Source organism: Accipiter gentilis, chromosome 32, assembly GCF_929443795.1.
Source record: "Accipiter gentilis chromosome 32, bAccGen1.1, whole genome shotgun sequence".
NCBI classification, from domain to species: domain Eukaryota; kingdom Metazoa; phylum Chordata; class Aves; order Accipitriformes; family Accipitridae; genus Astur; species Astur gentilis.
In genome coordinates, this window is record NC_064911.1 from 8937078 (window position 1) to 8947756 (window position 10679).

The following is a 10679-nucleotide window of genomic DNA, read 5'->3' on the forward strand; positions in this document are numbered from 1 at the left end:
CTTTAAACAGCTTAAGGAAGGCTACATGGTAAACAAGAAACTTGGGACCAAGCTGCAACACACACACACACACACACAAAAAGTAGTAGTATACGGGAATTGGAAGCAAAACCAGACTACAAAGGAAGAATTTATATGCACCACTGTATTAGGAAAGCAAAATTCAGTTTGAATTCAAACTGACGAGGGGACATTTAGGGCAACAAGAAGAGCTTCTACAGCTACACGAACAATAAAATAAACAAGGAAAATCTAGGCCTGTAATTGGTGGTCTAGTAACAGGGGATACAGATAGAGCTGGCAAGGCCAGTGCTGCTTTTGTCTTTGTCTTCACAAGCAAAACCCCCAAGTCTCTGTACCCAGAGGCAGGGTTCAAGGAAGAGAAGAACTACCAGTAGTAGAAGATTGAGTTTGCTTCTGCAAACTTGTGAGGACACAACTTCATAAATCCAGAATAATCCTGCACTGAATTCAACAACTGACTACCTGCTACACGGAATAAAGTTAGTTGTTCTGAGACAACACACAACATCTCAGAGAATACTCTGAGATCATAAAAGTTTCAGAGATATATATTCCAGACAGAACAGTGACAAAAATGTTTATTCAAAGTATCTTAACTCAGCCTTTTATGAATAAAAATATTGCAGGTTTACCATAATAAATTATTTACTCTGACATTTCTTTTTTTTTTTGGCTCTTTGTCTTTAGCTGTATCCAATTACTCTGCTTCCTTTGATTCGTCCTCCTTATCCTCTAAACTAGCAGTTCCTGTGGAGGCAAAGGAGAGACAGGACATGGAGATGCGTTTTATCACAAAATACTGGAACGTAATCCTAGTAACCTAAAACATAATTCTAGGATTATGCTGTCTACCTCAGTCCTCCTTCCCCACTGCCTTTCACTGCCAATACTTGAATTTAACTGTTATACATTGTTTGTCAGCTGCCAGACAAGACTCAGTATACACATATTGACTGCCAGCCAGCCCATATGTATCTCTGGAATAGCCAAAGAATGTCTCCTATTTAGATGATATCATAAGAAACATGGAGCAAGAAGGATGGAATTCCTGTGTGGAAAAAAATTACGGTAATGGGACAGAGAATATAAGGCTGCAAGAAAACAGATTTTGTTACATCTGCTCTTCACTGTATGCATGTTTTCTTCAAATCATTTCCTCTTACTATAACTTAATCTTGCTAAACATAAAGACAAGGGGAACAATATGTTGTCTAATTAATTATGGATGTAGACCTATGCTGAAAAATGTATAAAATCATCCAACTCTCTGAGTCTAGAAATAAAGAGCTGGAAGGACCTTTGAGAACATCTACCACATTCCTAAGTTTTCTTGCATAGGTATCTGCATCTATGCTGTCTCTGACAGATACTTGGGTCCATTTGTGTTGTTTTTTTTTTAAAAAAAAAGGCAAAACACCACAAAAAACAATGGGGATACCAGAATGTTGTGGTAGGCCAGAAAATTTATTAGAATCAAGTTTAGTCAAAATGGTTTTTTGAGTCCAAGAGACTTTGAGACAAACTTTGAGACAGGCTCAGTGAACTTCTGCCAAATCCAAAGCAGAGCTATGCAGGAAACCTGCTGAGATTTCTGCTGGATCTGATCCAAGCCCAGGGATCCTGTAAGATATCATTCCTACACACCAGATCAGCTAGCTGGCTAGTCTGCCCTGAAGCGGGAGAGCACCTTCAGAGGTGATGGGTAAAAAATGAGAGCAAATAAACTACAAAAATTCCAAGACCTAACCTAAATGTTTCATGTATACCTCCAGGCATTTTCACATGGTTTAATAGTCCTTCTGATCCCAATGGATAGTGCTTTGCTTTGATTTATTGTAAAATGGACTGATTACAAATGGATAAATTTATTTTATGTTTTCATACATCAGATATGTAAGCTTGTAAATGTTAACAATAAATACAAACAACACAGTTGGGTGGAGGTCTATCGGCTGAATATGAGTAAACATAGATGCATCCTTTTGTTGCTTCTTAGTAATTTTGTATTTAAAACAGTCTTCTGAACTGCCTGGAAGAGAACCTGAGTATCTGAATTCCAAATCTCTTTGGTTTGTAGGAGAAACAAATCAACCAGAGACTGTTGAAACCATAATGCATAACAATACCCAAAGTTTGTTTCTTCAGATTTGTTTGGCCTCCTTTTTAAATTCAGTTGAGAGAATAATACACAGTTCCACCCATGAGAGAAAAGTGGTGTGCTCAAAACCCCTTGAATTTCACAGGGTCTGAAATCATCTCTCTCATTTTTGTACCAAAAAAAAAAAAGTTTGCAAATGCAATCACTGACAAACTCAGCTCTGCAAGTGGTGTCAACTGTATGTGCATAGATAATGCTGCACAGAATTGTCACTTCTAATTTGTACTGTTACACTATATGAACTTGACTACTTAAAACCAGTTTATGTCTATAGAGGATGGCCCCCCCTTATTAAAGGTAGAGATTCCCACAGTTTCTTCAGCTTGATAATGGACGTCTCAACAGCAGCATGACTTCAGCTGATTGACATACATAATTTCAAACCCTGATTGGTAATTCAAAAATGAGCATGCATGCCCCATTCTCACCTTGATCCTCCTGATCTTTGCTTTCTTCTTCCCCTCTGCTTCCCTCATCTTCCTCTCCTGCATCCCTTGCTGGGCTAAGAACTTCACTGGATACTTCATGAAGAGAAGGCTCATCATCCCTACCCTCAGCAGGCTCATCAGTGACTGAAATATGAGAAATTAGAAATACCAAAGAAAATTAATTTTACAAATTTGCACTCAGCCACTGTTTTCATGCAGTAGCTAATAACTCCTACTGAAGTCTGCAGTCTTTACTCACATGAGAAATCCCAGAAAATCTTCTGTAACTGTTTATAATCAAGTTTGTATAACAGGCCATGATATAGACTAAAATGATTCACAGGCTTCCCAAGACATTTGTATCTCATTATGCTATGTGAGATAAACCAGACATATATATATTGTGCAGTTTATGAACAGACTTGGAAGTTCCTAACATTCAGTATGTGGTAAATTGGGGGTGGGGGTGGGGTGGGCGTGGGATGTGGAACAACCCTCCCACACTACTTGATATTAAACCTGAAAAACACAGCTTCAGGGGATAATGAAAGCATGGAGTTTTCCAGCTGTCCAGCAGAACAGACCTGCAATTGATGGCATTTTCTCCTCTTCAGTTACTGCTGCTGCTCTTTCTTCCACTGCTGCTGCTGCTGCTGCTGCTGCTCCCACTAGGGAGGCTTCTCTAGGAGACGGTAGGTTTTCCCCATGGGGAGTCCAGAGTGTTAGTTTGGTAATTTCTGATGCTTTCCATTTTGATGCAACAAGCAATGAGGGTTCTTCCTCTTCTTCTCCCTCTCCTTTATCCTAGAAGACAACTCTGGAAATCCAGCATCTCATCTTACAGTTATTAAGGGAGTAACTAAGATGGTGGGTTTGTGTACTAAAACCTCTTTATCTGGGCTCAAAATAGCAATGACATGGCCTTTTAAAGTATTTACAGGTGGAGGAACTTCAGCAGCCGCAAATCTTGGAACAGAACTATACTTTGAACCTTGATAAAATCAGCTGACTATTACTAATGATCAGTGCTTGCCAGCTTGCTTTCTTTAAGGTAAAATTTTTTCTCTCCCTTAAACCGATCAGTTGTGAGGGGCCTATCAACTATGTCTCCTCTTCTGTGCCTGTCTGCAGTATAACAGCAGCAAATAAGACCTGATGCTCTGTCTGGTAGATGCTACACTATTTCACACAGGAACAGAGCGGCAAAACAGCTCTTTCTGCCTCAGTCTTTGCTTAGGAAAGACCTTGGAATGGATCTAGGAAGCAGTAAGGTACTGCACAAAGCTGATGTTTTTGAAATTGGAAGATAATTTTTTTTTATTTAAAAAATCATGCTTTATTTTATCCAAATATGAAGGAGTCTTAGTAATGGAATCATTATCTGTATGGCAGGCTAATTTATTTTAATTTTTTTTTTAAATGGGCCTTGTTTTGCAATTACTTCAACTAAAGCAAAGAGGCAAAATTTAATCTTACTTTAGTGACAGCACTCTCCCTTGCTTTACACAGTCACTACAGCATTCACATGAGAAGAAGTTATTATTCCTGAGAGTAACAATTTTCAGGAGCCTAGTGTTTAACCTTGGGTTTTTAAATTCATGTTTAAACTCCCACATGAATGGCTTAATATTCCAAAATCATTCCAAAATTCCCAACTGAACTGAGGATAGTAGACACACATCACTTTGGCTGCTCATATGAATCTGATACTTAATTTGAGGATCTCTTGCTTTTAGCCAAAAAAGCAAAACAGTCTCCATGTTTTGCAAATCTCTATCACTAATGATAGGATTTTTTTGTTGTTATTTTGTCCTTGTCTTAAGAAACAATTGCTGCATCGGAGAATTTTCAAAGAGTGTGTAATGGGAACTAATGTGTCAGACAACAGAGGTAGCAAACTCTAAGCTAAAATGTGGCATATTTTCTTGAAATCAAACCAGTAATATTGATATATTTCTTATTTCTATAGCTATTTTGCCCCATATCAATCAGAAACATTTCAAAACATTCACACATGAAGGAGAAGGAAAAACAAGCCCTGATCCCAGATGCTCCCTACATTTATTAGGAGCTGTGGATATTAAGCTCCTCCCAGGACCAGGACAAAATAGGACATATTTCCAAAACACGAGTCTGCTGGAAATTACCATTTGTACAAAGAGCAACAAGCAATTCAGAAATATAAGAAGAAATATTTTTCATTGTTTTCTGGTGTTCAGAATGAAGTAGAATACAGGCTAAATGCACAGACAAATACATCTACATTCTTCTGTGCTTTGAAACTTTAAATGTTTTGGGAAGGTCCTGAATCTTCTAAACTTTAAGCAGAAAGGACTCCTGTCTGCAAGTAATGCAAAAATCACACCTTGTACTTGTCAAAACTTACACAGTAGAGAAGCTAAAGAAAAAAGCAAAATGAAGCCTCATTTAGTTCTTAAAAATGCATGAGTTTCTACCCTTTTTTGACTGCTAAGATCTACTTTAACATCAGTGTCTATGAGGCATTTTATAGATTACTCAACAATAGATTTGATTTACTGATTTCTCTGATATTCAGTATAATTTGCACTATTTCTTTTACCTGCTCTGATTGTATGTATTCGCCATGCTGTTCACATCCAATATCAAAGATATATTTGCCACGACCTATAGGCTGCACAAAGATATAAAAAAGTCATCAGAACTATAAAGTTAGTACATTCTAAGCATATAAGTTTAAAATATGCTTTGCTACAAAATTCATACAATAGTCAATAACAATATAGTTTGAAAGCCAAGTTGCAGAGAACCTTGGCATTCTGTCCTACAGATTAATTCAGTTTCATGCTACATTTACGGTACAAGAAATACTACAAAAGATCAGGAGCCTAGCTTTTTATTTTTAAGTGGAAACAGGTCATATTAAGGCAATTCCATGCTAACTGTTCAGATGAATAGAGAGTTTTCCAGCACACTTACATTTCCATTCAAAAACTTGCCCTTAAATCTATGGTTTAGGTGGATAAGTTCAGCTTCTCCTTCCTGGTTTCCATTTACCCAACCACCAACATACTTAGATCCCGTGTCTTTATAGACATATGTACCTTGTCCGTGCCTAAGAAGAAAATAATAATTTTGCTTTATATTACTGAATATTAAGAATTTAGGATGTTGTTATACTTAAGGTATTAAAACTGTATTATTTAAAAAGCTGAAATGACTCGAGATGGACTAAATTGCCAGGGTCACCCAGTAGCACTTGATTTGCTCCAGTCAGCTATGCTTTGAAAATGACCTTTGCATTTTAATGCCATTGGGTGACCTTAAACATCACTGTAAGAATGAAACAAACCTATTGTTGTTAAACCATTCTCCAGTATAGGTGTCTCCATTTGCATATGTATACTCTCCATAGCCGTGTCTCTGGTCATTCACCCAGTCTCCTTTAATGAGAATACCATAAAAACAAGTGAGACATGCTTTATTTCACTGTGTGATTTAGTGGTCAGTTTGTAAAGTTATCATACATGAATTATTAGAGAAGGAAAAGAAAGCTATGACACCATTGTCCTTCCTTACCATTCCTTACACCATTCCTTACTCTAAGCCCTTGCTCTTTTTCCTTCTGTCAGTTCCTCTCCACACATATTTATGCAGCTGCCTGACCTCCCTTTCATTTTGTCCATCACAGTCTGTCTCCATTATCATTATGAACACAAGAAGTCATGTCACATGCAGCTCCTGTCTTTAAATTTGGTAAGGCATTACGGTTGCGTTAGATAATGTGACTCAAATAAAAAGAGGGACTACTTTAGTTTGACTCATTTGCTAAAATTGTCCTGTCAGTCATGGGGCATATATACTCGAAAGGATGCTAGACTGTGTGTCTTAATTACTCTTTATTCAAACTTAAAATAAATTTAAAAAAAAAAAAATCACACGTGCATATGCTCATGTAAGGCAAGACTGGGCTGCTCTTTTTGCTCTCTACTTCTAGCCCTCACAACATGAATGTTCTTTCTTGTCTAGCTTAGAAAGGAGGGGGGGAAATATTGTCCCTTGAAGCCTAACTGATATTCAGAGTTTTTCAGGTAGTCTCCTGGAAGAAGGGAAACAATGCGAGTTTCAGCTTTTTCAAACTTCAGAGGCATCCCAGTCCCTGAGTAAGTGCTCTAATCAGTAGACTATTTTTTAAGGATGGACATAATAAAGTCCTGAAATACTTTATACTGAACGCACCTGTAGTTATAATCATCATTCAGAAATAAGTAACTATACTCTCTTCTACCAAGATTGCACTGATTTGTAAAAGATACTTAATATTTCTCAGGACTTGGAACACCCCACTTGAAAGGAGGACATGACAAGAATAAAACGCTGCTGAATACCAGCTTTCTTACAATAATTGACATAAGTCCCCATAAATAAAACCCACATTTCTCAGAGCTTGTAGTAAAAAAGAAATAAAAGGAAAACGTTTCATAGCAAATTTATCTTCTTAAAGTAATGCATTCTCCAATTCACTATCTCCTTGCATTCGGTGCAGGGTGGGGGAGCGGGGAGAGGGAAAGAATGTGTCCTTTCAGTTACAGAAATCCTTGCAACTGTGTTCATTGTTTTACCTTCATATTTTGATCCATCTGGATAAAAAAAAATACCCTGGCCATGCTTTTTGTTTTGAAGATATTCTCCGGTGTAGCAAGCACCATTTCTAAATCTGTAGGTCCCCTGAAACATATTTGGTATAGATAAAATTCTTGTCAGTTCTCACTCTTCTTTCAATATAGTGCCCAAACTAAAAGAACTGCTGAAACCTAACCACAACCACTGTCTTCTGTCACTGTCTTACCTGGCCACTTCTGAAACCGTGTTCATATTCTCCATCGTATGTATCACCATTGGGTAGACGTGCTTTTCCACGTCCATGTCGCTCACCTTCTGAATTGCGTTCACCATCATACTCCTGATCAAATGTGGGGAAAAAAAAAAAAAAAGTTTAAGAGGGCTAGACCTGACTGAATTTGACCTCATTAGACAGAGGAAAACAAGTGTTTGCTCAAGCTGCTCCAGTTTGGCTTGAATCAGAGACTGCAGGAGCACCTGGCCAACAGATGTACTGCTTATGCAGACACTTTAATCAGATCCTGGCACCCAGAGGCTTTCCTCTCTTCCTGACACATTACTGGAAAGTATGGATGACTTGTCTTCATCCAGCGGAGAAAGTTAGGCAGGTCCCAGCTGAAACGGTACAGCCCCACTTCCGAAACTCCCGTGCCCACGGAAGAAGCGCCTCGGGAGCTCTCCAGGGCTCGGCACGGCCGGCACACAGTATTCACGACCCCCTGACCGGTAACGTTGACTCTTCCCTTCCCCGCCGGCGCTCCCCCACCCCTTTGCCGAGGTGCCCGCGGCCGTGAGCCGCTTCCCGCCCCGCTCCTCCCCAGCGCCCTCGGCGGCGGTTGCTCCCAGCGGGGACGGCGCCCCCTCGCCGCGGCAGGGCCCGGCCGACGGGGGCAGAGCCGCCTCCGCCCGCGCTGCTGAGCCGCCAGCGGCACCCCGACCGCCCCGGCGGACCCCCAGATCGGCCTCGGCCTCCTCGGTCTCCTCAGAGCTCAGGTCCGACATGGCCGCGGCGTCGCCGTCACCGTGGCAACCGGGGCGCGCGGGGGAGGGCGGGGCGCGCGGGGGCTCGCGCTGCTGTCCCGGGTGCTGAGAGCAACGGCCGGCCCCGCCCCTCACCGCCGCCGCGGGCCGGGGGGGGGGGGGGAGGGGGAGCGGGGCCGCGCGCCGCCGCCTCGCCGCCGCCTCGGCTGTGAGGAGAAGGGGGCTGTTAACCGAGAGCGGAGAGCCGCGCCTGACCAGGAGGCCTCCCGGGGTGCCCGGTGGCTCTCGGCGCCGAAGTCCTGGGAGGGCTGCGGCAACCGTGAGAGGACTGGCCGCGTTAGTGAACGCCGTGGGGTGCGGGGCGCCGCCTTTCCCCGGCACTGCCCTCTCTCCTGCTTCTTGCGCCTAGCGCGCCCCGGCCTGTACCGTAAGTGTCGTGAAACAGGCTGGTGGCATTTGAGATGGGACCCGAGTTCCTGCCGTCTTCTGAGAGCTCCCAGTAGTTTGGCCTGTAAACAACATTTTAGATTTATTAAAACCATCCCTGCCTCTAGAATTCTTTTTTTTTTTTTCCTGTCAGGTTTAATTCCAGTCCATGGATCTTATCTTTTATTTTATATCATACAGTTTCAGCCTGATGATGACTCTCATTCACCTGCTCGACAGACCAGACATGTTCCCCCTGCGCAGCCTGGTGAATCCCACTGGAAATTCCGAACACTCCTTAAACTGGAGCCAGAAGGCCAACGGCATTCAGCTCCAGTCTCTGAAACCCCACAGGATCTCCACAGCTGGCTTGACGGTGCACGTCCGATGGCACGGCTGGAGACAGAGGACCCACGTGTACTCCTCAAGAGGTGTCACAGAAACGTGCTTGGGCTGTCACCGGCACACTGTCATACTGTTAGCAGTCAGGCTCTGCATTGCAGGGCACTCTGAAGAGATTCCTCTCTCTTCGCTATGCAAAGCGCAGCAGAACAGTCCATACGGACAACTAACTCGGGGGTCAGGACAGAGGCAGGGAAATGCCCTGACACTAATCACTTCTGGAGCTTAGGCACTGGAAGTCGTCAAACCACCGTGTGATCTGGCCTGGAAAATCCTGTGTTTCTGCATAAATGAATGGAGTGCAACTTAACCTCTTCTGTTATTTTTTCTAAATTGCACTGAACTGCTGTGGTGACAGGGGTGCTGTGCAGTTCTAACAGTGAGACAGCAGAACCATAAGTCAGGTTTTTACATCACTTATACATCTTCTGCTTTCACACATACAACTACTTTTACTTCTGAGGTTTTTTTCTTCTCCTTTCAGCAGCTATAATTCTCAATGATCTTAATATGTAGGAAATTCTCTATATTCTGACTTTTCTCCAAGCCCCTCTACTCAGTCAGCCTCAGCAGTGATCTACATAACTCTGATGACAATTTCAGCCACCTCAGCCAGTCAAGAGCCTCCCATACCAATATGATTGCAGCTAAAACAATGCAGGGAGGCAAGAGAAGGGCTCTCTTTTCTCAAAAGGCCAAGAAGAGTGGAAAGGAGCAGCTCATAAGGAGAAGGAGAGAGTGTAGTACATCATAGTCACCCTCAGTCCATATTAATCAGTAATAATACCCCAAATGGAAAAGACCTGCTTTGTATTTTATGTTGCTTTTTTTTTTAATGTTTCATATGTGAGCTGCGGTATTCAAAAACAACCACTCTTTAAAAAGATCTTACTTGCCTCAATGCAAGGTGGTGCTTTCTTATTCTTTACAGAGAAAACTGCCCTGAAAATCTACCTTGGCTAAGGGAGTTGATGATGACTGCACTACAGCTCATGCCTACATCTGCCTCCCACAGATGGTGAGGATGAGTTGTCTTGCTGAATGCAAGTGGTACCTCACTCCTCTGCAAAGCAGCATCTTCACAGTGCTTGCAGGAGCTTGGCAGGACTCAGGGCCTGCCATTGATAGAGGACTCAGGCAAATCACCTCACTGTCATTTTGCACAGTAATTTAAGGGCTGAGGTTTCACAAGAGGAGCCATGCAAGGATATGTGGTGAAAAGCAGTTAGCTAAATAAGCACTGGGTGGAGGAGGTGACGCCTCTGAGGCAGACAGCAAAAGGAGCAGCACATGGTTGGAAAACGTGGTGGAGGTCACCTTATATCCTACCTCAAAGCTTTACCAACCCCAATGAGAAGAAAAACAGGGTCACCTCTATATAAAGGTGTGCCATATATTCAGGTAATTTTCTTAGTTTTCATAGGTAGGAATCTAAATAGCCAGTATTTAGATAATAAATAAATAGTATTTATTTATTAAGATGAGTCACTTATGTGGCATATGTGTCTTTTTGTTTTCAGTTGGGCAAAGATGAAAAAGGAAGAGAACTATTGCTAAATACCATCATGTTCTTAGCTCTTAGGAAGCATTTGGGCTTCTGAGTTAACACCCAACCCAACCCAGTCTGAAACATTTAAGGACACTGAGACTAAATTTTG

At 41.9% G+C, this 10679-nt stretch overlaps 1 protein-coding gene across 1 annotated transcript; it reads right to left on the minus strand.

Moving 5' to 3' along the window:
• Window positions 1-622: 622 nt before the first annotated feature.
• Window positions 623-8214, minus strand: RSPH1 (radial spoke head component 1). The gene is made up of 9 exons (XM_049835227.1): window positions 8164-8214; window positions 7439-7552; window positions 7212-7317; window positions 5942-6032; window positions 5569-5704; window positions 5192-5263; window positions 3195-3414; window positions 2611-2754; window positions 623-771 (listed from the first exon to the last, which is right to left on the minus strand). Exons 1-9 carry the CDS (start codon window positions 8212-8214, stop codon window positions 722-724), a joined length of 984 nt encoding a protein of 327 aa, XP_049691184.1. The 3' UTR covers window positions 623-721.
• Between the last annotated feature and the right edge of the window lie 2465 nt (window positions 8215-10679).